Source organism: Micromys minutus, assembly GCF_963924665.1.
Source record: "Micromys minutus genome assembly, chromosome: 11".
NCBI lineage: Eukaryota > Metazoa > Chordata > Mammalia > Rodentia > Muridae > Micromys > Micromys minutus.
In genome coordinates this window covers 49,745,824-49,773,392 of record NC_137980.1, presented here as the reverse complement: position 1 = coordinate 49,773,392, position 27,569 = coordinate 49,745,824, and the positions used below count along the sequence as shown (strand labels likewise).

Sequence of the window (27,569 nt, the reverse complement as noted above, 5' to 3'; positions counted from 1 at the left end):
CTTCTAGCGGTAGTCCTGTGAGACTACTACACTGGTGGCTTCCCAGACAGGCTTGCTCTTGATCACCTGGCGCGGTGGTCATGGCAGATGAGGGTCCATTTCCTTTGTATGCTGGCAGACATTGCTCTGTAGACATAGAGGAAGACTCAGCTGCCACCCCCTGCTCACTTCAGAAAGACTGGTTGGGGTCGGTCAAATTAACCTCCTTAATTTGAGGGGTAAGACTGGGGGACAGTGTCTTTCTGTGCTCTCAGTAGGTGTCACTGTTTTTCAGTTGGTGGATTGAATGTACAAGGTTGAACACAATAGAGAAGTTTTTCTATATAAAAATGGCTGCATCAGAGAATGCAAAGGTTCAGAATAGCTTGTGGGCCTGTGGGAGGGAAGAATTGGAAGCCTGTGAAGCATCTTTAATGTTTAGCATGGCACATGAATGCAGACTGGGTCAGATGGCCTGCGTTTGAACCTCAGTCCTGCTGAGAGCTAGCTGTGTGACCTTGGTCCAGTTAATTAACCTCTCAAAGCCTTGGCTTTTACCTTTCAAATGGAGATCCTCTATCTGGGCTACCCCTAGCTCACCATCTCTAGAAATATTCTTATGTTACCATCTTTTTAAAAACAATCAACTAACCCCAAGGTCTCACCATGTAGCCTGACTGGCTTGGAATTCTGTGTAGACCAGGCTAGCTTGGAATTCTATGTAGACCAGGCTTGCCTGGAAATCACAGATCCTCCGCTTCTGCTTTTTGAGTGCTGGGATTAAAGGCATGTGCCTCCATGTCTGTGTATCATCTATATTTAAAAGCAAAACAGGATTAAATGGGGCAGCGTGGCTGGTGTAGCCCCAGTAAACGGCAGCTGTTCATTATTGATATGCCAAACAAACATGTTACCGGCAAGCAAGGTTGTCTTAAATTTTGCAAAGCTGCCTCAGTGCTCCGGAGATCTTTGGTTCCTTGGAGATTAAGTCTTAGAATTCAATAAAGCAAAATGAGAACAGTTTGTCACCCACACTTCCACAGCGTAGCATATTCTCTGTAGGCTAGAGCACAGCCTACTCCACCACCGTTAGCCGTCACCAATAGCAAAAATTATGCCTCCAACGCTGCCATTTGTCCCCCAGGTCTTCTCCAGGCACTGGGGAATCACAGTTGCTGCTTAGCAGGTACCAGGCATCTCATTTACAAATCACCCCTTCCTTTGTCTTTCCCCAGTCATCCTGAGGGACGTGGGTGGTTTTGATCTGAGTCTTGCATAGCTGGAGAGAGACTGGCATTAGGAGATGGAGCCTGAGTTCTGAGCCATCTTTTACCTTCTCCAGAGTCAGCCATGGCCTTATCACCTGAATTGTTGAGAGCCAGTTTCTCTTCTATAGAGTTCCAGAAGGACCTTAGGGTCCCAGCCCTAAGGCAGTGGGTTGTCCTTGTCCTGGATGTCAGTAAATGAGTTCTGGAGCTGTCATTTTTATTTTTTGGTGTTGTATGACCTGGTGCAAGTGTGTGCCCCCCTCACCCTTGTGTGCACGTGTGTGTTCATGTGTGTGCGTGCACAAACTCACCCACCATTTTTTTTGAGACAAGATCTCAGCCTGAGACCTGCCAGTTTGGTCCCATTGGCTGGCCAGTGAGCCCCAGGGGTCTTCCTGTGCCCACCTACCTCCCCAGCGTTTCGACTATAGGCATAGGCTGCTGGGCCTGGAACTCAGGTCATTATGTTTTTGTGGCAAGTACTTTATTGACTAAGCCAATCACCCTAACCTCTTGATTTTTGTCTTTGTTTTTGTTTTAGGAAGTCTAGCTATGTAGCTCAAGTTGGCTGGAAATTCATGATCCCCTGCTTTGGCCTCCCATGTGCTAGGATTACAGGTGTTACTACCATACCCTGTGTAGAGACATCTTCCACCACAGTGACGATGAGCTTCTCTTTAGCCTTGCAGTGTAATAACTGACCCAAGAAGGATCTGAAACTGAGCTAAGTACCTTGCATTCATTCCAAAAGCAGGTACGAGTGACTGTTGTCAAGTTGCTTGATGTCACTCACATGCGTATGGAGTTAATGCACTGAGTGGAGAGGTTTCCCAGCTGGGATTCCTTTGGACTGTAACTGATGTTCCCTCCGAGTCAGCGCTCTAGTGTAGACTGTTGGAAGGCTCTTTTCTCTGCCCACGGTGCTTCAGTGGGATCACAGACTAGTGATTAATGATGAGAGAAACTATTGGGCATTTTGATGTCACGTAAATGGCTTAGTTAGCTGAAACAGGGGTGCAGCCATTGGCCAGGGGGAAGACAGACCTACCAAAGATCCAGCAGAACATCGAAGCTCAGCGACAAAAGAGTTGGAGAAATGACATTACTATTGATCAGCTGAGGGTGGCTGCTGAGAGAAGCCCGTAATGAGGTTTAGAAGGTGGAGCAGGTTGTATCGAATTGTACCCTCTCCCGCTTGCCTGCTGTCTGTGGAGAGTGTACTGCAGGTTCTTCATAAACAGATTTTCTAGGTTTCAGAGGCCTGTTGAGGTGGGAATGCTGAGGAGGAGCCCAGAGGTTCTCACTGCACCTGCCCCTTCTTACACACAGGGAGGCTGGAGCCCAGGCAGGAAAGAACCTTGCCTAAGGACCCAACTGCTAGCTGACAGAGTTCAGAGCATGCCTCCCGTCCTCTTACATCATCTGAAAGCAGATCTTCCTGAATGTATACGAGCACACACACTTTCGCCATTACCCAGGGCCGTCACTATGAGTGTATGTTAACTGTGTGCAGAGCTTTGACCACTGCTGGGCCCACATTCCCTGGATGTTCACTCTTCTCCTTGGTCTGCTGTCATTCCTTGGTGCTCCTGTGGGACAGATGTCTGTCTAACCTCTGAGGCCTTTTGCTTCCTTCTTTTAGTGGTACCACAGAAAACTGTGGTTGTTGGATAACACTTATTCTTGGTAGAGCTAATCTACAAGACATCGAGGTCTGTAAGGCTACAGAAATGGTTCATGACTTGTCTTTGGTTCTTTAAGGCATTCTCCTTTGGCCTGCCACTGACATCTTGGGCACTCGAGAATGTCTCCTTAACAGAGCTTCCTCTGGACACAAGCCTTTTTTGGAGGGGAGCTATTCATTTAGATCTGTGGCCATTGTGGTTATCTTTAAAGTTTTTTTTTTTTTTTTTATGAGTACGAGTATTTTGTGTACGTGTTTGTCTGAGTACCACATGTATGCCTGTGTCCCTGGAGATCAGAAGAGGGCATCAGATTCTTTAGAACCGAAGTTATGAGCGGCCACCAGACTGCTGGCGACTGAACCTGATGCTCATCAGGGGCACTCAGTGCTCTTGACATCTGAGCCATTGCTCCAGCCCTGTTGCCTCTTAGCATTCACATCCAGTTGCACACACCCAGAACCCCATGGAACCTAGATGGCAGCAGAGTCAGACTCAGGATGCCTGTTCCTGGCCATTTGTGCCGTCCTTGTGCTCGTGGCTCTCTGGCAGCCTCTCCTTCCGCTGCTCTTTGCACTCCTTTGTGCAAATGGTGTCTCTTTAAGAAATTGGTCTGCATGTGTGCTGTCTTGCTCCCAGCATCAAGACTGTATGAATGGACCTGGACCACCTCAGACGATGTGAAGTCTCTGGCTCTTCAAGAGCTGTGTTTTGGCCACAGCCCATGGGTGGTCATTATGTCTAGCCCCACCTGAACCTTCTGTGAGAGTATGGTTTGGATAAACCCTCAGGAAGCACTCCATTCTTCCAGTTCTTGGGCAGTCTGCAAGTTCTCCATCTTGGCTCTGTCTCCCTTTGTTATTGTTTTCCTAATCATTTACTAGGGCTTGGCAAGGAGAGAGGATACTGTTTACTCTTGTTTCCAGGGCACCCTGGCATATGCTCAGAGTCAGGATGTGAGCCAGTCCAGATTTTCAGGGGTTAGTAAATTTGATGTGGATTAGCGGTCCATATTGAACCTTTTGTTCTTTAATCATTCTACACACTTATTAAATGCCAACTACGTGTGAAGTATTACATTAGACTCTGGTCAAAGCCCCCGTCGGTATGGGGCTTATATCCAGGGAGGGGAGACGAGACAGTAAGCCAGAAGAACAAGTCAATAAGAATATACACGCAAGACGTCCTGGAAGATGGTTCAAATGTGTTGTACAGAGAAAACATGGCTAGTGTAACGATAGCAGTGACTAATTTGCTTGAGAAAGTTCTAGAGGGTCTCTTGAAGAGATGCTGTTGAGTTGAGAACTAAGTGGGAAGATGAGCCACGTGAAGAACTGTGAGCAGCAGTCAGCTGGGGCACAGCCGGCACAGGCCCCAAGGTCAGCCCCGAGGAGGGAGGGCCCAGCTCTTCAGTGTAGTGGAAGTCATTAGGGCTCGTAAGCGGTGGAGTGACAGGTCTGGTTCAGACCAGAGGCCATGGAGGGGCAGTCTGGCCAGCACGGCTGCCGAAGGTACGGAGCCCACCTTTGTGCTGTAGGGCCACAGCTGATGCCATGCTCTCCTTGGATAATTGCTTTCCCGCCTCTGTTGTCTCCTGCGCATTTCATCTGTGTTGTGGACTAATCAAGAGGCAGCTCTCTCCCAGTGCCAGGGTTGGCACAGAGTGTGGGCAGTGTGCCCTTCGCTGAGTGCCCTGGCCTGAGAGAATGAAGAAAGCCGCCGTGGCAGGCCTCGGGAGCGCACAGCTGACCCGCAGCACCTGCGCTGTGCGGGAGGCTTTGGAACTGATGAACCCTGTGCTCCCGCAGAACAGCTGCAGAGGGCCGGGGCTGCTGATTAAATGTCGATGCTGATCTGCCCAGATCTGCTGCCATCCCCTCCAAGCCTGCGTTCACGCGGCAGTGGGTAATTAGGGGCATTAGGGGCACGGCCATTCCTAGGGCTCCCAGCACATCTTTTGCAGCTGGCTAGGGTGGCAGGGCTGGGGGCGGAGCAGCATTTCAGTTCCTGACAGTCGTGTAAGAGGCTGTGAGCAGTGTCCGCATGCGGCTACTTCTTGTTTTCAAAATTAAAAAAGACCCGTCCCTAATGAAAGGGAATAATTGCCTGCCTCTGTTGCCTCCAGCATTCCCCTATGGGAATTCTGCCATTAGACTTGTCAGAGTTGCTAGGCAGGGACTTTTCCCCCTGAGTTAGCACAGAGATCTGAATAGGCAGAGATAACGCAAATTAGCCAGGGGATAAGCCTATCTGCTGAGGCGCAGCTCTTTCTGACCGGAGGTGCCTTTGCCAGGCACCACCGGTTCTCCATGCTTCTCAGTCCTGGTGAGAGCTGTGGGAATAGTTGCTCTAGCAGCACCCGAGGTGGGCAGCCGTGCAAGGCTCAGAGCTAGAGATGGCCCTGGGCTGCTCAGCCTGCCTAGCCTGCCGGTGGAGTGAGGCATGGGACGGTGCCTTGCCAGCCTCTCCCTGGGCATCTCTGCCTCACCAGCATAACGAACTGGAGAGCCGCAATTCCTGGCTCACCTACATGTCTCTCCTGTTAGACTTCTGTTCTCTCAGACCTGGCAAAGACACAGACAGCTCAGAGGGAAGGAGAAATGGCATCTGCCTCTGGCTGACACGACCTGTGCTATGTCGCGTGGGGATTCCATAATGGAGATTGCAGAGCACTTTCCACCCTTGTGGAGCCTGCCCCATAATTAGAAGATTAAACATTTTGTTTAAATTAGTAATTCTCCCCTCACTCTCTGACTGCTGCAGACCGTCCTTCCCTCAGTGTGGAGACTGGTTAGTCACTGACACTGGGCTTTGTGTTGTAGCTGTGATTGTAGCAGAACTTGAGGAAGCCTTATTTTAATTAAAAAAGCAATTTTTACTCTTCACTTTGTGTGGAGCAGAGGCCCCTTTTGCCCATGTGAACTCTGTGATGGCCAAGCTTGGTCAATGCGACTTTTCTCAGGAGTATGACACTGAGCCTGGCAGGGTGACATGACCGAGGGATGTGCCCTCCAGTTGGCAGATTGTCTTTGTGTCTATGGAAAAAGAGGGTCACTTACAGGGATGATGCTTTTTGGACAGCCACAGGTGACAAGCAGCTCAAAGAGGAGCAGTGGATGTCACCCACCCACAACCCAAACAGGCCTGTGACTTCCTTCCATGTTGGGGCACACTTGGAGCCAGGCTCCAGGCTGAGTGATGCGCATGTGCCGCATTCCATCTCTACTTTGGGAGGAAGGGAAGCTTCCAGAGCTTCTGCATCAGACACAGGGAAGAGAAGGTTAACTCTTCCTAGAAGACTCACGAATGAAGGCAGCTTCAGATGGAAAGGGCAGAGACTTGTGGAGAGTGGGGAGGCATCGTACTGTCACTTGGCCTTGTAGTTCCTGTGACGGTATTATTTCTCTCTAGGACGTCTGGTCACATATAAATGCCCTTCTTATTGCCTTGAGGTCCTCAAGGGCTGCGGCCAGATGAGAGCTTGTCATAGGGGCACTCATAAATGCCCTTGACTATACAGAAGGATGGGGTGAGGGGTGGGTGAGTGAATAAATTGGGGTGTCTCCTACATTGTTGTTTACCATCTCTCCAGTTGCCTTTTTTCAGTCCTCCTGCCTCAGCCGTCTCACTGTTGGGATTATCGGTGTGAGGTTCCATAGGGGAAGTGCCCATGTAGAGGCTGGAGAAAGATGTTGGGTTCCCTGTTCAACCACTCCCTAGGGAGGTGACCAACAAACTGCAGTGACCCTCCTGTCTGTCCCCACACGATTGGCACTGCTGTACATCTGTGGCCATACCTGGGTTTATGTGGGTGCTGACTGTTTGAACTCTTTCTTATCCACTGAGTCATCTGTCTCGCCTTTGTTTTTGTTCTTAAACATTTATTTCACTTATTTATATGGGGCTGGGGCCTGAAACAGGGGCCTTAGATATGCTAGGTAGGCCCTTCATCGTGGAGCTAACCCTCAGCCCCTTGTGCTGCTTCTTTCTTGATGAAGTAGATTAAGCTGTGTTTGTGATTGATCTTGGACTTACTCATAGGAAACTTGCCTTAAATAATAGCAGATGGTCTTCACAAAAGCTCAATTCTTTTCCTCTGGTAACCCGAGAGTTGATTGGCATTTCTTTTAAAGACTAGGGCTGCCTCTGACCCTAAAGCAAGAGATCGATTGATTCATTTATTTGCCAGAGATTTACTGTAAGTCCACTGTGGGCCATAATTGCTGTTTTTCTCTGCACCCAGCCTTATAGGCAAGAAATGAGCCTGCACAAAGCAACAAGATTGGTTTTTATTTTGTGTTGGTTGGCTCGAGAATATCCATTTCCTATTTGTGAAATACACACACACATATAGAGAGTATGTGTGTGGACTTTTTCTGAGTTTGGCTTTTCCACATATTATTTCACAACAATAGGGTTTTTTCCCCTTCAAGATTTGTGGTGATTCATCCAAGGACACACACTAGTGATGGCAAATGCAGGTAGTGTGGCCACCAGAGTTCATCCTCCTCTCTTGTCCTCCCTATTTGTGGACTGGTTTTCTCTCAGTTTCTTGGGTGTTTCGTGTTTCACACAGGCCTGGGATGCACATACCCACATCCCTGCTGTCTGCTCAGTCTAAGTGTAAGGAGCCCCAGGAACTGATGCCCAGCAAACACAGAAGGCAGCAAGGCAGGCTGCTTCTGTGATGATTGAATTCTTCATCTCCGTTTTCCAGCTCTGTGACTCTGGGCAGTTTGCTGAGGTGTCTTGCAGCCCCTCTTGCTCCATTTGGTACTAGGAATATTATCTCTCCATAAGGCAAGCTTGGGACCGGGAAGGAAGAAAGTGGCCCACTTATGACCTGGAGCAGGCCTGCAGACGGTGGTGGCTGTGCCATTGAGTGGTCACTTGGTAAAAAGCTGTAGGAAGGTTTTTTGGGTTCTTCAGACCCCACAACTCTAGGATCTTCATGACTTGTGTGTGTGTGTGTGTGTGTGTGTGTGTGTTTGTGTGTATAGGGGGGGGATTTAAGGCCCAGCAAGACTCATGGTGTGGTTTTGTTTTAAGAGGTGGGTGGCTTCTGTCTTCCAGTCCGTTTGAGGCTACATGCCTCTGGTGTTGTGATGTTTACGGGAACCCTCGAGTTTCTGAGTAATTTCAGTCTGAGGCAAGTGAGCAGAATTGATGTCAGGTTGTCTTAACACAGGTGTTATAAACAAGATTAAGAGGTTGTTGAAAAGATATCAGCGGAGCTCTGGGGCTGGCTTTCTGAAGTCATTCTAAAGTGACAGCTAATGGGTAGTTTGCCTGATGGCTCTCCCTGAGCCGGCTGTAGCTGACTGGAGATTCACCCACAGAGGAGCCCTGCTATGAACACTTGCTGGTCTTTATCTCGACGTCAAGCCCCGAAACAGAGATGCTGCCTTTGCACCATGCATGCTGCCTTCAGATATCTGAGGTCATTTTCCCTTTTGTTGCTCTGTTTTGTATCTTTTGAGACAGTCAGTTTTAAACTGGATGTCCAGAGCCCGTTAAGACGGTTCAAAACAATTTTTTCAGTCCACTGTGTATATTTGGAAGACTGTTAGGTACCTGTTCCTAAGCTGCAGTGGACTTCTGTCTGTGAGAACTGTGTTGTCTACCAGGTGCTCCTGCCAGGAAGCTGAGGACCTTCGACATCAGTAGCTGCTAGTCTCGGGTCACTTTGAAATCTGTTTTATAGCCTCCTTGGGAGAGTGTGGGGTGGGGGTGGGGGGACGAGGCTGACACAGTAAATTCCCACGTAGCTACAGCCATGGGCTCCTTGCCTCTCTCTTCCACATAGCCAGGTAGCCAGAGTGCTTTACTTTCCTAGAGAAATGTTTTTGGACATTAGATGCCCGCCTGGGATCACTCCTTCACCAGCCTTCTCTTTAGTGGGAGTAGAGAAACTTTGCTAACTTTTGTAGCTTGTTAGCCATCTATAAAATAGTAAAGCCTTTGAGGTAAGGAGACTAAAGTGCATCTTAGACCACAGCATCTTTATGAAGAATGGGCTCATCAAGAGGCATGTATCCAGGCCAACGAAAGTCATTCGAGCCTCCAGGTAGCCCAGCAGCAGGTGTTGCAGAGCCTGGGGCCATCGCTCTGGGCCTCAGACCCTGCCCTCCCGCTGCAGCATCACGTGGGTGCTTGTTTTCATGAGACCTGCAAGTGCACGCCCACCCGACGTCCACCCACTCGAGTGTGAACAGTTATATGGCTGAGATCTTAGAGATCAAAATGACAGGAGAAGGTCAAGCAATCAATGAGGAAGTGCTGACAGATTAATAATTAATAGTTTTCATTTGCAATCCAGTCTGGACCTTTATCCTCCTCCTCATCTTTTCCAGGCGGCCTTATTGTCTGTCTTGGAAGTATGTACGTCTTCCATTACAGCCCCTTCTGTTTGAAGGAAGAATGTAGTTCTGAGATTCAGTAGTGACCTTAGACAACTTCAAGACTTCTTCACCCCCTTTTGTTACAGAATCATCTGTTGTAGAGACAGGTCTGGCGGCTTCTGTCAGTACAACTGCCTGTGACAGACGTGCCATCTGTAACAATCAGAACCACATGCCCCAACCCCTCATCATTATAAAGCACCATGTAACCCTAAAAAGTGAATTTGTTGTTTCTGAGCTATACTTTAAAACAGTGGTTGGTTTCATGAGACAAGGTCATATGTAGCCCAGGCTGGCCTCAGGTTTTCCTGCCTTCGCTTCACAAGTGCCAGACTTAAAGGTTCACAGTCACTTGCGCCTCAGCGATAGCCAGTCATTTTCTCAGGTCAGTTTGTTATTGTTAATGTTTAAAACTTCAGAGTGGACTGGTGTTGGGGAGGTAACCTAGGCTCAGTACGAGTTCCTCTCCAAGGGATGGGGGAAGAAAGTTTTTAAGGTTATGCCCCACAGAGACCGTTGCCACTCTGGGAACCTGAATTCCCATAGGCAGCAGTCCTCTGGTTAACGTGGCAGAAAAGCAACAGAAGGGGCTCTAATTTTGCTAAAACATGATGACATGGCAGAAATGACGAGCATGTGGCGTTGAGAGGGTTGGGGTGGGGACACAGAAGGCCCTCTGGAGGCTCTACTGCTCAGGGGAGGCTTTCAGGCTCCAGAACCTTTTCTGTTGGGTCTATTCATCTGTGAGCGACAGGGTGAGGCTGATTGTCTGAGTCTGAGTTTCTCTGTGCTTACCCTCTGAAATCACAGGAGTATAGGAAGATGGAGTCCCTCTGCAGTCAGGGAACATTGAGAACTTGCATATTTGTATTACCTGGCTGGTTCTTTGGTGTCTCTGTCCTCCCCCATTTGACTGACATGGCTCTTGGTCTCTGGTCTTATCCCTCCTTGGTTCTGGGTTTCCAATGCCCACATTAGCCATGGTTAGAAGACTTACTATCTTCTTTTACGCGCATCTCTCACAAGATCTCAGGCATCTGGAAGGTAATGCCGGCTGCGTTTCCTTCGTGTTTCAGCTTTGTTTTCCTAGCATGGGCTGTGAAGCCCTGTACGTCCTGGAAGTCTGGTGAAGCAGGTGTTGAGTGTGTCCTTTCTCTAAACAGCATGTTCATGGCAACATCTGTATTTAATACTCATTTACTTACCAAATGGAATTGTCTTTTAAATGCAGTGGCCTTAAAAACGATTAGAAAATAAATCTAAAACAAAACATGATTCTGTTCTGTGATCATGGCTAGTATTTATGTCACTTCTGAAATGTCATCAGGGCGATGGACAAAACTTTTTTTTTTTTAACTTAAAAGAGTTGTGGCAAATTATCATTTTTGAAAAGCAACCAGAGAGAAAGGTATTTTTTATTTAAGTAAGGCTCAGATACTGAATGCCAGCCAGAACCTCAGAATGTAGAGGGCCTGTGGGGACGGTGGATGGGGTAGGGGGCGGGGCTGTTGACAGAGCATGGTATCCGGCTCCTTGTTCACTTGTGGTGCTTGGGCACCTTACCTGTTTGTCTTCACCTTAGCAGTATGTGTGCTGAAGCCAAAGCCTGTCTCAGTGGTTGAGCAACAGGAATCAGGTACCTCTGAGCAAGCACTGTTGGGTGCTGAGCAGGTTCTCAGGGTTCTGTTCTTCCGAACCTAGTTCGTGGTCCAATTGAGGAGATGAAAAGGGTGTGTGTGTATGTGAGAGTGTGTGTGTATGTGAGAGAGAGAGAGAGAGAGAGAGAGAGAGAGAGAGAGAGTGTGTGTGTGTGTGTGTGTGTGTGTGTGTGTGTGTGATCATGTGCAGAAGCAGAGGTATGATTGATCCACCACCGAGGATGCTCAGAAACCTTGCTGGAGTACTTGGAGGACTCTCCCAGGACATGTTTGAGCTGGGGCTCCAGGCTGAATGGAGGCTCTCTGTCCAGAAGGGAGGCCACTGCTATGCTTAGATCCGCCATTGCAGATCCATTGAGCTGCACACCCGCCTGAAAGATCTTCTTGATCTTAGCTCTACAAACGGTTATTGCAAAGCCTCATCTTATTCAGCAGTAACAGTACCAAAGGACCACAGCAAGTGCTAGCCCCCATGCCCCCAACCTTTAGTGGTCTTCCTTCCTCCTCTTCCCTAAGTCGCATGCACAGCTATGCCTTTTTGTCAAATTCAGTTCAAATCTTTCTAAAAAGAAATATCCTGAGTTCAGGTTTCCTCATTTCCTTTCCCAGTTGCATTTCGTGGTTCAGCCCTCCTTAATGACACCCCCACCACGCCCCCTGCCCAGCAGGCTCCTGGAAACTTTCTGGCTATCATTACCCACATTAACCATCGAACCGGTTTACTGTATGCGGGCTCCTGTGAGCACTGTGTAGCCATCCCAGTGTGCATGTGTTCGCTGGGGTAGCTGCAGCGTGTGCGTCTTCAGTTAGCTCTTCCCCCATGATACCCCACAAACGTGTCAGTGGCTGTCCCTCTGCATCCTCAGTCAGCCCTTACACTGCCAAGTTTTATTTCTCATTATTTTGTCAATCTGATGTGTTAGAGTTTTAAGGTCCTTAATCTCATGACGTTGGAGTGCTTTTCTATGCAGATTGTCTAATTGGGGTTTTTCGTTTTGTGATTGTCTGCTTATATTTCTGTCTTGTTTTATGTACTTTTATTACCCTGTGTCTTCCTAAAGGCAACTTGGATATTGTAGAACAAAGCCAGAGTACTTTGGTAATGTAGCACTGTCACATAACTCATCTGAGGTCACAGCACTAAAATGGCTCCCCAGAGCCCAGCTTGCCCTGGCTGTTGGTCCTCTGCTGTGTGTTCAGCATTGTTAGGTCTGTGATGTTGTTACTGCTGTGGGGTGATGTGGACTATTTCCTGCACCCCCTCATAGAGTGATGTTGAACTTCTGTTAGCTCAGTAAATCCTGTGGGGTGGGTGACTGGGTGGGTGAAGACGGCTCTGGTGTAGCTGACAAGACATTCATCTTCAGCCTGCTAAAGTGGAGATGTTTTACCTCACAGTGGCTTTACATGGTCTGCCGTGTTAGTGTTGGTACAGAAACCAAATCAGCATTCAGCTTTCTGATGTCGCTGCAGAGTTAATCAGAGAAGATGTCAAAGTAAATCATGGACATTAATGTGTACTTTGTGTTTCTAGAAAGAAACCGACACTGCCTTTGGAGGGAAGACGAATATATATTCAGGTTTTAACAAGGAATAAAAGTTTTTTTGGGGGAGGAAAATTAGATTAAGTACAGTCTTCATGACTAGTGATCTGAATCATAAATCACATGGCCTTACCTGTCAGCAAATCAGATTGCAGATCATAAGGGGGCTGTTGGTAACTCTGCTTTTTGGCCTTTTTTATTGAAGACTTTTTAACTTTTAGAGTTGGCACACAACATAATGGGCTTCATTATGGTACTTCATACACAAGTGTCATTATACTATGTTCTTACACCTGTCCCCTTCCCTGGTGGCTCTCTTGCTTATTGCTTCCCTTCCTTCAGATAGTCCCTCTTGCTTTCTTGCCCCGGGATTCTGTTGCCTCCCCCTGCTTTCTCCTTTCTCTGTGCTAAGATCTCTGCCTCTCTTCTAACAGTTCCCAGCCTGCTTTCAACTCTCCCTCCCTCCCTTTCTCCCTCCCTCCCTCCCTCTTTTTTCTCTCTCTCATCTAGACTGCAAAGGAGAGAAAATGGGGTGTTGTCTTTCTGAATCTGACTAATTTTGTTTAACATAATGATCTCCAGTTGTATCCATTGTAGCAAAGGACGTAATTCCATTTTTCTTTATGGCTGAATAAAGAAAGCTGCACTGTGCATATGTGTAACATTTTCTTTATGCATTTGTATGTTGATAGGCATTTAGATTGCTTCCATTTTCTGGCTGTTGGGAATAGAGCACCAGGAAGCTTGGGCATGCAAGTATCTCTGTGGTAGGATATAGGGGCTTTTGGGTAGTGCTGGGTTATACGGCAGTTCTAGCTTAGGGTTTTGGGGCAGCGTTTACACACTGGTCTCCGTGATGGGTAAAGCAGTTTATATCTCTACCAACAGATAAGGGTCTGATACACTACAATGTTGCCTGCTGTGGTTTGTGTGTGTGCCTTTCTGACTGGGGTAGGAAGGTCCAAGCAGGCTGGTTTCCGTTGTTCCTGGTGACTAAGGATGCTGAATACATCTTCAAATATTTTGTTGGCCATTTGTAGTTGTTCTTTTGAGAACTGGCTGTTCGGGTCATTGGCCTTTTCATTGATTGGATAATTTTTTTTTTTTTTTTTTTTTTTTTGTGTATAATTCTTGTAGTTGATTCTGTAGTAATCTGTGTAATGTATAGTTAGCAAACATTTTTCTCCACACTGTAAGCTTTCCCCTAGTATGGTGCTTTTTTTTTCTTTGCTATGTAGAAGAAACTTTGTAATTTCATGTCATCTCAGTCTTAGTTGTATCCCAAAGGTTCTGCAAGTTCTGTTTTTAAATTGTCATTTGATGCTAGGAATTTTTTGAGCGTGGTGTGTGTGTGTGTGTGTGTGTGTGTGTGTGTGTGTGTGTGTAGAGATCTAAACCAACATGCTTCCTAGCACTGAGATCAGGTGCACATGCCTTTTTCTTTCTTTCTTTTTTTTTAAACATGGGTGCTGGGCTCTGAATTCAGGTCCTCATGCTTGTGTGGCAGCCACTGACTCAGCTATTTGCCAGCCCCACCTCAGGGGACACTTTAATTTCTTTCCTCACATCTTCAGTGACCTACAGTCACCTGGAACTCACTGTAGAGCAGGCTGGCCTTGAACTCAGATCTTCTGCCTTCCTTGCCTCCTGAGTGCTGCGATTAAAGGCGTGGATCATCACCACCTCACTACCAGCCGCTTGTGTCCTTCCTATGGGTAATGTTTTTTTAATTTTACTTATTGATTTCTTAGATTTCTTGCATTACGATCTAATAGATTATAAAAAGTTGTCTCTGCGTCTGTTAGGCTTCTTTGAGCCTCGAATGCAGTCACTTAAGGGAGTGTTGTGTGTGCTGCTCAGAAGACCACGCTTCCCACTTCTGTTCAGTGCTCTGTGTGCCTCTGGCTTGCACCGCCATTGTACTTAATTCTGATGTTTCTTGTTGCTTTTTAGTTTTAGTGACTTATCTAAGCTAAGTGGGGCAGGTGAGATGGCTCAGCAGGTAGAGGCGCTAGCAGCCCAGGTGTTTGTAATCTTGGGATTTTGTTTGCTTTTCTGCTTGGTATTGAGTCATTGTTTGCTCTTTCTTTCTCCCCATTAGTATTAGGAGGCTGGCCATTTACTTGGGCATGTGGATTTCTTTCTAGCATGTCTGGTCATTTATTCTTATGAAATTTGTTCTTCCCATTGCACTTGTGATTCAGACTGTCTTCCTCTGTGATTAGTTTTCTGTAAAGTAATCTTTTTAAGGGGCTTGGCTGTCATGACCTGCCTTCTGTACTTCTCTTGAAAGGTCCTTATTTTACTCAGTTTGGAAAGAGGTTTTGCTGGATGTAGCATCTTCTTTGGTAACTGCTTACTTCCAGAACTTGGGATGTATTGCTTTATGCTTTCCTGGCTTTGGGAGTTGCTGATGAGAAATCTGAAGCTGTTCTGATGTGTTTTCCTTTGTAGGTAAGTTGGAGTTTTTCCCTTACCATTTTAATGTTTCTCTGTGTTATGTTTCTGGTTGTCTCGGTTGGGACCTGTTACAGAGAGGTTTTTCCCTGGTTGTGTCTGTTTCTGGTTCTAAATGCCTTTTTTGGATATCTGTTTCTTTCTCTAGATTTGGGAAATTTTCACTTTAATTTCATTAAGTAGGTTTTCTGTGTCTTCAGTTTTTGATCTTAGCTCCATTTTTAGTCCCTTGGGTTTGGCCATGGTTTGATCTCTGGTCTTATTTGAAAGCTTTTGGCTGTTGTAGACATGGCTGCTTTTTTCTTTTCCTGTTGGGGTTCGACTGCTGTGTTACCCTGGCCTTGTTTCTGCCTCAGATTCTTTCCTCTGCTGGGTCAAGTCTTGATGGAGTGTGTTTTATTCATCTGCGTATTTATTGTTTGTTTATTTCTTCTTTATCTGCTGTATGTTTGACTCATTGGAGGTTTTCATTTTCAACATTTCTGGTTTTTTCCACCTTAAGATTTCAGTTTTGAGCTGAATGTTTCCTTCCAGGTTGCTATCTTTTTAAGTCATATATCTTACTTATCTTCTCATCCATTTTGCCAGCTTTTTCCTGAATGTTACTGACTTTCTTCATCAAGACTGGGATTGAGTCTGTCTGTTTGGTTGTATCCCCTTTGGGTATTTTGTTAGTAAATTAAACCTTGTGACATCACAACACTGTGCCTATTTTAGGGCCTTTGAATCCAATAATTGAAGAGTTACTATTTGGATGGGGTCATATTGCTTTGTTTCTGTGTGTGTGTTTTTTGTGTGTGCGTGTGCGTGTGTGTACACATATGTGTGTTTCCATGGTGTTGATTTTATTTCTGTTGGTTTGGATATCTCTACTTGTTTTATTTGGGAAGCTTTATTGAGAGGCTCACATTTGAGGGCTTAATCCTGAGTGCCACGCAGAAGGGAGAAGACGGACTGTTACAGCAGCAACATAATCAAGCCATGCAGGATATGCAGTGAAGTCGGCTAGTATGTCACCAGTGATCATAAGTCAGAAAGTGAGAAAATGGACCATGTCAGGAACAGTGAAATGACTGAGGGTGAATGTGGAAGTGAATGAGATGGAGCAGACAGGGAAGGGGAAGTAAGGCTGAATAAATGAAGAGGAAAAAAGAGAGGTGGAGGAGAAGGGTTTGACAGGGAAGAGTGAGAAATGAACAGGGGTTTCAGTGGCTCAGTGCTCAAGAGCACTGGCTGCTCTTGCAGAGGACCTCAGTTTGCTTCCCAGCACCCACAGAGTGGCTTGCAACCATCTGCAGCTCTAGTTCTAGAGGGTCAGTGCCCTAACCTATCCTGCTTGGGCACATGGTACATACATACATACATACCACACACACACACACACACACACACACACACACATACATACATACATACATACACACACACACACAGGCAATACATGTGAACATTAAAAAGACAGGTTGTAAACAGATACAGAGACCCATAGCCAAGCATTGGATGGAGTTCAGGGACTCTTATGGAAGAGTTGAGGGAAGGATTGAGGGCCTGAAGTAGATCAGAATCCCACAAGAAGACCAACCCTTGGGGGCTCTTAGAGACCGAACCACCAACCGCAGAGCATACATGGACTGGACCTAGGTCCCCTGCACATATGTAGCAGATGTGTAGCTTGGTCTCTATGCATGTACCTCAAAAACTGCAGCGGGGGCTTTCCCAAAAGCTGTCACCTATATGTGGATCCTGTTCCCCTAACTGGACTGCCTTGTCTGACCTTAGTGGGAGAAGATATGCCTAGACCTGCAGAGAATTATGTGCCATGGTGGAAGATATCCAGGGACTCCACCCTCTTGGAGAGGGGGATGGAGGGACAGACTGTATGAGGGGGGGTGTAAAGTGAGTGAATGAATGAATGAATGGATGGATGAGTGAATCAATCAATCAATCAATCAATCGGTAAATGGGGAAAATGACAGGTTGTGGGTAGAGATTAAAAATGAGAAAAGAGAGAGAGAAGGAATGAGAAAAATTGAAAATCAAATTGATAAATGTAAGAAATAAAATAGAAAATAAAACATAGGTGTTTTTGTATGCTTGTTTCAAAGAAAAACAGCAAATCCCAATGTGGTGGTGAAGAACAGCCCTCATAGGCTCATGCGTTTGAGAACTTTGTTCCCAGTTTGGTGGAGCTGTTTGGGAGGGATTAGGAGGTGTGACCTTGTTGAAGGAGGTGTGTCACTAGGGACAGGCTTTGAGGTTTCCAAAGTCTCATGCCATTCCCAATGTATCTCTGTCTGTCTCCTTGTGGATTGAGATGTGGACGTGCAACTCTTCCTGCTGCTGTCCATGCCTGTGGACTCTCACTTCCTGGAACCATAAGCCCAGTTAAACCACCTTCTTTTATAGGTTGCCTTGGTGTTGCTGTCTTATGGCAGTAGAAAAGCAATTAAGACACCCTATAAATAAAATTGTAGTGTGGCTGCATGCGTGGGCAAAATGGAGGGTGGGGAGTAATGCCTGGCTGTGGGGGAAGGAACCATCTCAGTAATCGGAGATGAACGTGTGAAGGGGATAAGAAGTGTCTTAAAATATGGTAAAGTAAAAAGCTGCTCCAAGAGGAAAGGATGGGGAGCACGGGGCGAGGAGAGAAGGTCACCAGGCATTGACAGCATCTTCCTGGACACTCGGTGTACAGATCCTGCTGGTGTGGGCAGCAGTCCTTTGGACTTTGGGTGCTTGTCTTCCTGGTGGCTTATGCTCGTGTTGAATCAATACTGCTCAAATGTCTGATGTTCCTCAGAACTGTCTTCTTTCACGATTCTTCCCTTCTCTGGGTGTCAGGGGCTACTGCTGACCACACTGCTCTCATGCCTTCTGGAGTAGCTAATGTTCGTGTGTGTGTGTGTGTGTGTGTGTGTGTGTGTTTGTGTGTGTGTGTGACTGTGTGTGTTGTATGTATGTGTGTGGTGTATGAGTTTTGTGTGTGTGAGTGTATGTATGTGTGAGTGTGTGGTTTGTGTGTTTGTGTGTGTGGTGCGTGTGTGTGTGTGTGTGTGGTGTGTGTGTGATGTGTATGTGTGTGTTTGGTATGTATGTGTGTGGTGTATGAGTGTGTGTGGTATGTGTTTGTGTGTGTGTGTGAGTGTGTGGTGTGTGAGTGTGTGTGGTGTGTGTGAGTGTGTGGTGTGTGAGTGTGTGGTATGTGTGTGTGTTTGTGTGTGAGTGTGTGGTGTGAGTGTGTGTGAGTGTTTGTGTGTTGGTGTGTGAGTGTGTGGTGTGTGTGTATGTCTCAAGGCACTGGGAATATTGGAAGCAGCCATCGCCTTGAAATCTGCCCAAGCAGTGGCAGTCTTCATGCTTTCAAACCCTCAAGGTATTGCTGCAGGGGAGTAGCTATGTTTTGCAGGAGTACAGCAGTGGTCAGTCTCTAGGGCAGTCTCTAGGTGGCTCTACCTGTTGAGCCGTGTGTCAGGGGTCTTAGCTGGTGAGTACTGTTCCTGGCAACCATGGGTAGGTTACCTTTCCCTGTGCACTCCACTGGCTGAGGCAAGCTTTCTTTAGCTGGCACTTTTGTCTTATCAACATCTGGCCCTCCTGCTCTCCACAGACTCCCAAGGCTGTCTGTCTCTCATGGAAGGCCGTGGCAGATTAATTTTAGGCTCTGAGAGTTGTGGGTGTCTTTGTTCTCCAGCTTTCAGGGTAGTAGAGTTTCAAACAGTAGGTTCTCTTTCAAGACGCCAGGTCCCTGCCCATGGAGTCAGTCACACAGAACAAATAGAATTCCTCTTCTGCCCACCTGTCTGCCAGAAACCTGGAAACTTTTGAGGCCCATGAGTTCTGTGTGCTTTTCCTAATGGTGGTCGTGGGTTTGTTCGTGTGTCCTTCGCAGAGCCTCCAGGCTTACCTTAACGTCTTCTACTGCCCCTCCATGCCGGAAGCTGCTGTCTGGAGCTGTGTTGGGTTGGAGCCTCTTTAGTATGTTGTCTGTCCTCTTCTCCACGCTTCTTGGGGATCCTGCTGCCCCCTCTCAGGTTTCTGAAGCTCGTCCTCTTCTCCTCTCTTTGGAGTAGGTTCTATTTTTTCCTTCTGCTCACCCTTCTCTTGTATCAGGTCACAGGAGGGGACTCCTATTCCGCCATCTTGCCCTCAGTTTTGATGTCTCCGCATTTCCCCTCATAGTGGACATTGACTGCCCAGTAATTACTGAGGCCTCTGTACTTTCATTGATTGGTTGTTTGGGAGTGGCTCTGTTTTATATTTTGGGGTAACTTTCCTGCAGGGTTTGAGGAGTTCTTGGTGCCTGTTTTTTTCTTTTGGAAAGGCAGGTAGGTATTTGCGTTGGTGAAACAGCAGCCTTTCAAAAGTGCAGCTCAGTAGAGAGCCACAGTCCACCGATCGTTCTCACGGTTCAGTTCTTGTGAATTTACAAAAGCAAATTACTTGGCTGTTTCCTAAGAGTATGTATGGCCTGCTGGCTTCTCTTGCTGGTTCAACACTTAGTTTACATGAGACTTTTTGGAAAGTGGTCTGTTCAGAGGCCCCCACAGCCTTTTGTGGATGGGATTTTTTGTCTCTGATTGCTTTGGTCTCTAATTATGAATTTTGGCTGATGGCAATTGCAGTGGAAAAGACTGTGAGCCGTAAGCAAATTTGCAGGGGAGTCCTGATGGTAACTTCAGCAGCTTTCATGCCTGCAAATATTGATTGAGCCACAAGTCCTCACTGTAAAATGTCACCAGCGATATGCAGTCGGTGCAGGCAGGGGGAACTCATTACCACAGCTCATCTGCGGCTTCTGGGTCAGGCCTCTAACTACCATCTGGTAAGAAGGAATGTTTGAAAACTACCTTTTATTCCGACAAAAGGTAATCAGGAGAGGTTAACAGCCGATGATTTCTGAGCAGTTCAGATTGGTTAGACCGATCCGTCCCCGAGCTCAGGCTGCGACTTTCCAAATGTCTAATTATCTCACGGGGTATTAGAACATTTTAAAATGATGAAATCCCAAAGTCATGGTAGGAGGAATTTAATTATGTGTACGCTCCCTTTCTCCTCTGTGCTGCACACCCCCGCTTTCCTATCGGAAGCGTTTATTCTGAGGAAGAAAAAGCAGCAGGAAAGGAAGAAGCAAGTGGGATCACTGTCTTCAAATAATGCTGATGTTTAAAGCCCATATGTGAGCCAAGCTAGACTTGTCCTTCAAGGGAAGATGGCTGCTCGTAGTGCGTCAGGGCTTTCCTTAGTGTGGTAGACCGAAGGAAAGAACCAAAGCTGGGGAAGGACAGTTAGGGAGGCCCGTGTGGTCAGCAGAGGTGTCCGGAGAGTCCCAGCCTACCTCTCTCCAGAGACATTGTCTAAGAGGAATCAGACTGCAGGTAGATGACCATTGTGTGGCATAGAAGATGCCTGAGTCCAGACTGACTCTGGTGTCTGGGAAGAGCCACGGCAAAGGGAGGTTAGACATTTCCTGTCTACTAGTGCTCAAAACAAACTGAAGGGAAAAAAGCCAGGAGGTTGTCATTGGCTCCTGCTTATTGTGTCCTTCACCTGTCACTGCTGCCAAAATGCAAGTGGGGAAGGTTACCTGGTGATATTTTTGATATTCAAAAGTAATCCCTTCCCGTTTCTTGTTTTTTTTTTTTTTTTTTTTTGTTTGTTTGTTTGTTTGTTTTTTGTTCTTTTCCCCCAGCGATAATGGGCACTGAACTATGCCACTGACCTACACCTCCTGCCCAGGAATACACATTTTAAAGCCTTTTAATGTCAGAGCCTCCTCCTACCTCAGCCTTGCTGATTTTGAATCAGGTGTCACAGAGACACTCTGCAGGTCACATCATCATGGTCTATGCTATGAAACATCCCCTTTGTGAGTTGATGGATACTCAGGAGTGTCTGTGAGAGAGGTTATTAACCTCCATTTATAGTTAAGTTACCCTCCAGGACTTAAGTAGAGGGAGCAGGATTTGAGTTTAGAAAAGCCTGACTCTAAACCATTCTTCATTTACGATAGCATTGTTGAGACAGAGCTGGTCTCTGGCCATCGTAAGCCTTTTGTCTATGCTGTTGGCTACAGCTCTCTCTACCATGGGGACAGTCTGTGTTCTTACATACTAGGAGCTTGGCCTGCTGACCCGTAATGCCTTCAACATCCTCCTTTCTGTCTTCCAAATAGTTCTGGGTGAGAGTGGAAAAGGAAATCAGCCTTGTACCCTTGTTCACCATAGATTAGTCATGTAAACCCATTGGGCTGGAATTCCTAGTTAAGACATTTCTGTCTTACACCTCACATGTTCAAGTTTATCCTAGTGTTTAATACTTGAACAACAGCAAATCACACCTCACTGGATAGACCCTTCTCTGAGGTTATCTGAGCTCTTTGTTGCTAGGTGAAGAAATTGTGGTTTATTTCAAGGTCACAGAAGGCTTCTATTGATGTTTTCTGGTTTCCATATGGAATTGGGTGAGTTTTTCCCCCCTCTGTCATTGTGAAAATGTCTTCTATGAATTATCTTCTGAGCCAGGTAACTTGGAAGTTCAGATTGACTATCTTTAGACACATGCACATACGTTTTTACTGATGTATCCCAGTGCACATGTGCTGTGCATTAATAATTGCACTGTACATTTTCATAATTCATCATAATGATACCATTATTGCTTACTATAGAAGTTCTCTCCCAACCCCCAACCCCGAAGTCTAATTGAGGTCGAGACAGACCATAAATGTGATAATACAGATTGCACACCCAGAGGAAATGGAGTGGGTTTCATAGTGGAGTTTTAATTTAGGCTTCGTTCTGGTGATGTAGCCTCTTCCTATGGTACATTACTTTGAGTCCAATATAACTGCATGTTCCCACAGCCCCTCATTATAGCTGCAGCTTCTCACTGCTTTTTAATTAAAAAAATAGAGAGGGGGAAATGAAACCTAAAGCTTAGGTTGGATATTGTCTGGGTACACAGGGAGTGTTGCAGGCAGTTTGCTTACTTAATTTTTTAACTCTTTCGGAGCTTCTGTAGTAATGTCTTGATTTCACTTTCCAGGAGTGGGGTTGGGGAGGATGGAGAAGTACATGCTTGTGTGTTACACGGACTCGTGCACACACGCACACTTGTGCAGTAAGGTTACTGAAAGGCTTAGATATATTTGTGACCTTGAGGCCTCATAAGCTTTGAGAAAGGTGGGTCCTTTCTTGTGTCTTCGAAAGGCCACCGCTCATGTGGTTGGGTGATGGCACGTGCTCAGCCTTCTGTGTGACCGGAGAAGTAAGGCTGGGATCCATGTAGAAGGCTGGAGAAGCCACTTCAGGGATCATAGTCTGGATCAAGAGAAGTGAAGAGTTAATCACTTTTCTCTAGTCCTGTGGGCAGCTGAAACAGAGAAATGACTTTATTAGGAACAGTTGCTTTTGTCATTCCTGCAGACTTTGGTGTCCTGCTTTCTTTTTGGATCAACAGTCCTTTGACTCCTTGCAGTGAAATCAGTCTGACAGCTCTGAGCTTCTTCCCATGCACAGTTGGGTGTGTGTGGGAATCAGTTGCTCTCCCAAGGGTGCATGCATATCGGAGAAGTGTTGTCAAGAAGTCTACTTCTAGGTGGGGGTGTAGACTTTGCTTCATGATTGCTGTGGGTTTCCAGAGCTTTCTAAGAGTTCCTCCTGCATTCATTGTTGCTGCAAGTCGATTCTGCTGAGGTGTCCTCGGGAGCATATGATGTACGTGTGGTGGGGCTGGTTTGTATTGAGCTGAGCGTGTGTGTAAGTGTGAGCTATATGCCAAGAGCTTAGTAGTAAAAGAAAAAGTAAGCTAGCATTTAAAGCTATTGACTACATATTTTTTCAGTAAGCTTTTAAAAATATTTATTAATTTACTTTACGTATATGAGTACACTGTAGCTGTCTTCAGACACACCAGAAGAGGGCATCAGATCCCATTACAGATGGTTGTGAGCCACCATGTGGTTGCTGGGAATTGAACTCAGGACCTCAGGAAGACCAGTCAGTGCTCTTAACCGCTAAGCTGTCTCTCCAATCCCCCCTTTTATTTTTACTACATATTAAATTGCTATTTACTAAATAAAATATCTATTAACATTAATTTTACCTATTTCTTTTTATTTAAAAAATGTTGCTATTATAAGCGTATGCCAGTGAATGGGCAGAACCTCTGTGGAGAGTGTTGGCTCTAGAAAGGAGACAGTTAAAGGCTTAGAGGAGTGAAGAGCAAAATTGTTGCCTCTGAGTAAAAATGCTGTAAAAACAACAAACTCAGAGCCTCCACTGCTCAGTCCTCCCCTCCCCCAAGCACACACAGAGGGATGTCTGTACTGGTAAAGAAAGGTTCTGGCGCCAGTCCCAAGAGTGTGAGATGTTGAAATAGACCAGTCAGAAAAGAAGCTGATTCACACTTGGCCCTACCTCTCCCCATGACCTAGTTTAGGCAGCAGCCAACTGGAAACCTGGGACTGCTACTGGGCCACCTGATTACAGGGTTTCACGCCTTAGAGGTCTTTTACCAAGTTTGTTGTTGTTCTCGCTGTTAATGACTTAACAAATACCACTTTAATTTAACCAAGATCTCACATGGCTTCTATCTGTGGGTACACTTAAGTCCCTCAGAACTGTGTCACCAAGAGTTGCATAATCGAGGTGGATAGGCACTCTCCAGTGTGCCACTTCAGGAGGGATCAGCTTGTCTCTGCAAGTGTTTATTGAGAGATTGCTGGCACGCCAGGCACCCTGTTCCCGGCTTATACAGTGGAACTCTTAACTACTTCTGGTCCCCTGGGATGTGGTGGATTAAAGTCCTGCCCAAGGAAAGTGCCATCTCAGTGGACTATCAGAGATAAGGATGAAGCTTCCTCCCTGGCTGTTAAAGAAGTGGGTTCCACGGGACAAGACCATTGTTTCTAGTCTTCCCTTGATGGTGGCAGCACTTAGCTTCCTCCTATTAGCTGTCCGCCCGCCCCCCCACCCCCCCACCACCTTTTCTCCCCATCCTGCAGTCTCCTCTGTACGGAGAACTCTGGAGCTCTTGCCTCGACTTGGCTGCTGCAGTGGCTCTCAGCAATCACAGTCACAGCAGGCTTGTTCTATGAGCCTGAAAGATTCGTGTTCCCAGGAGGCTGAAGTTCCTTACCTGCTGGGGAGCTACAGATTTCTGTTTGAAGCCTGGCTCCTCAAGGATGAAGCTGCCTCCCCTTCCTTCCTACATGAGAAGTTCCACCTCTTTTTCTTGAGGTCTCTGGCTACAGGCCTGTGCTCCCCCAACCCACTGCCTTTCCCGCCCCATACCTTTAAGGGCAAAACAGTAAGGATACTACTAGGTTTTTATTCTGAAGGAAATTGGGTGTGTCCCAGAGAGACTCAGAAGAGAGAGAAAGAGCAGGTGGAATTGTCTAATTGGACTTTTCTAAGCACCGTCATCTGCTCAGCCTCACTGAAGCACCTGGTATGTAAACCGTCAGTGTTCACATGGACAGAGAATGACTTTGCACCCCTGGCATGGTGCAATTCGGTAGCAGTCACCAGGCAAGATGTGTGATGTGCATGATGGGAGTTTGTCTGTTATTACCAGACACCTCAGCAGGGTGTCGGTGAGCACATTTTCTTCTGTTGTTAGTAACAGCCCTCACTGCATGATCACAGTATCAGTGTGTGCAGTTGCCATTGGGGAAGGAAAAGCTCATGGAGGAACCCACCTCAAGTTCTGGGGAGGACGGAATCATGTGGACTGCCTCGGTGGTCATTTTCTTTGTTTGGTACTGTTGAAGTTTAGAAGCAGCTTTTTAAAGTTCACAGGGAAAAGGGTTGTGATCCTCATTTGCGTTTAGGAAGCTAAGGGTTATGGAGGCAGACCATCTGCCCAAAGTTGTTCCACTGGCAAGCTGAGCTGAGAGGTGTTCACCGGGTGCTTCTCCTCAGCTTTGAATCCTTGTCACTGGCCTGCCATATTCTAGTTTTGGAGCAAACAGCAGTAAAACGGCTTCTTTATGTCGGCAAAGGAACAGTGAGGATCCAGGGGTCCCCTAGGAACCCACAAGTACCAGTTCCATAAGGCTGAAGGCTTGCCACCTTCTTTTCATAGCCCTTTCCTGCTGGGAGATGTTTATGTTTCACAGTGTTTGGAGGCTGAGAGAAAGGAGGCTTAGCAGCTGTGAGCATGCTCTTCTGGCTCCAGCAGAGGGAGGTCAGTCCCCAGCACCAGGCAGCTCCCAACTGCCTTCAACTCCAGCTTCAACGACTCTGTCTTCCAACTCAGTGGGCATTTCCACTTGTGTGCACAAACATACATTCAAACGCATAATTAAAGACCTAATGACATATTAAGTATACTTGTGTGTGTGTGTGTGTGTGTGTGTGTGTGTGTGTGTGTGTGTGTGTGTGTGTGTGTTGTATTCAGGGGTGTGAGTGCACGTGGGCCAGGGAAGGGCTCTGGTTTACCACTCCAGTTAGTTCCGACTCAGTCTCTCACTGGGCCTGGCATGTGGCCAGCAGGCAGGCAGCTCAGCGATCCCTCGTCTCTGCTGAGGCTACAGTGCTTGTGCAGCGATGCCAGTCCTTGTCATCTGTGTGCCGGAACCTGAACCCAGATCTTCAGCACTGAACCATCTCTGCAGCAGGGTTTTTGTTTTTTAAATGAACAACTCTGTTTATAGGGCACAATGTATTTGGATATATATTTACAATATAGAATGATTGAACCCGGCAGATTTAGAGATCTATCACTGAGTACTTCTTGTGGAGAAAAATCTAAAATATTTTCCCCAATTTAGAAGGATATATATTGTATGCACCGTTCTGCACACCAGATGACTGAAGTCAGTTCTTCCAGCCATTTCTAGCTACCTTCAGAAAACCAAAGAGCCTCCACACCGTCTTCCATACTGGCCCTGTGAGCTCACATGCCTGTCAGCAAGGCATTCACTGGCTTTCCTCCCCTTCACATCTCCTCAGCTGTTTCATTTGTTTCCTGATTAATAACACAGAGGCTTTCCCCCCTCCTTGTCTCTTAGCCATTACTGTATGTTCTCTTGAGGAGTGGCCAACCTTGCCTGGCCTCTGGCCATCTGTTCTCCTGTGTAGGAGAATCTGAAGTTCAGTAGATGCAGAAGGTATCTATGTACTATTCTCTACCTGAACCGAGGAACTGTGGCAAAAGATACTGATTTAAGATTTGTGCTAAGGATTAGAGGTTGGGGATTGTATCTCGCAAGGAAAGTGTGTCCATATCCCCATGTCAGGGCTTTCCTCCTATATACTGGGAATCTTGTGAAGTGGTACAACCTCATTTGAAAAAAGAAAAATGGAAACCATTGGTCATGGTATATTGTAAAAAGCATTGAGGGTCTGAAACGTCATAGAGCTAACCCTATAGTTGTTTGGGAAAGGTGGTGAACCTAGGCACTTGGCTATCAGGGGACCTTGGATGCTTTTAGATGCTTGATGTCTGTTCCTGCCTCTTTCCAGCTTTAACATTCCTCATTTCTTTCCTTTTTCTCAGCCTAACAGGGGCACAAAACGACCCCGGGATGATGAGGAAGAAGAACTGAAGACGCGTCGCAAGCAGACTGGTCCTCGAGAACGCAGCCGCTATCGTGACGAGGAGGCCACAGCGGCCGAAGACACAGATGATGACAAGAAAAGGCTGCTGCAGATTATTGACAGGGACGGCGAGGAAGAAGAGGAGGAGGTAGTAAGCCAGAGCTGGGCAGGAGCCCACAGAGTGGCCCTGACACGCTGCATGCAGCGGAGCTGGGGACAGAGTGCCATCCGAGCCTCCCAGTCTCTTCTGTAAAATGGGGCTAAGGAATCCTGCATCAGAGCATTGAGCAAAGGTTGGGTGGGATAGTTGACTCTGGAAAAGGATTAGCATCATATAAGGAACATCACAGGAGCACAGAGGTGGCGGGTGTTGATGGAAGAAAGGTAGAGAGCTTTCTGACCAGCCATTCTGAGGACATGTAGAAGACCCATCTTCCTGCCTCCCCCCTTTTCTTTTCTTTTCTTTTTTTTTTCTTTTCTTTTCTTTTTTCTTCTCTTCTCTCCTCCCCTCGCCTCCCCTCCTCCTCTCCTTCCCTCCCCTCCCTTTGCCTTTGGGGAGGGGGTGTTTGAGGCAAGGTTTCTCCATGTAGCCTTGTCTGTCCTGAAACTTGCTCTAGAACAAGCTGGCCTTGAACGCAGATCTGCCTGCCTCTGCCTCTAGAGTGCTGGGACTAAAGGCGTATAACACCACCACCCAGTAACCCATTATTTTTTAAAATACAGTCTGTAGTCCACACTCCCCCAAAAGTTAAATCCTGTCAATCACACATTGTTGTAGAAAGTTTTAATCCTAACCCAGAGTTTCTGCCCCACCTTTGATACTCACTCAGTTCTTGGATAAAAGGCACACTTTTATTATTTACAGTAAGCCTCAAATAAAAGCTGGGCAGATATGTACCCTCTAGGCTATTAGAATCTACTTTCCTATTGATAGCCCCAAGTTATCACTTACTGTATTTCATATGGGCTGCTCTTAACTCCAATTGGCCAGCCCTCAGAGCTTTCTCTTTGCCCTCTTCTCTCTCCCTTGTAATTTT

The 27,569-nt window shown here is 46.6% G+C and overlaps 1 protein-coding gene across 1 annotated transcript in view; it reads left to right on the top strand.

The window, feature by feature from the left end:
* CTNNBL1 (catenin beta like 1) overlaps positions 1-27,569 on the top strand; it is a 148,584-nt gene that overhangs the window by 9,618 nt on the left and 111,397 nt on the right. The window contains exon 2 of the mRNA XM_080924946.1: positions 26,492-26,680. Coding sequence (XP_080781072.1) covers positions 26,492-26,680 — 189 coding nt within the window. The remainder of the gene's footprint in view (positions 1-26,491; positions 26,681-27,569) is intronic.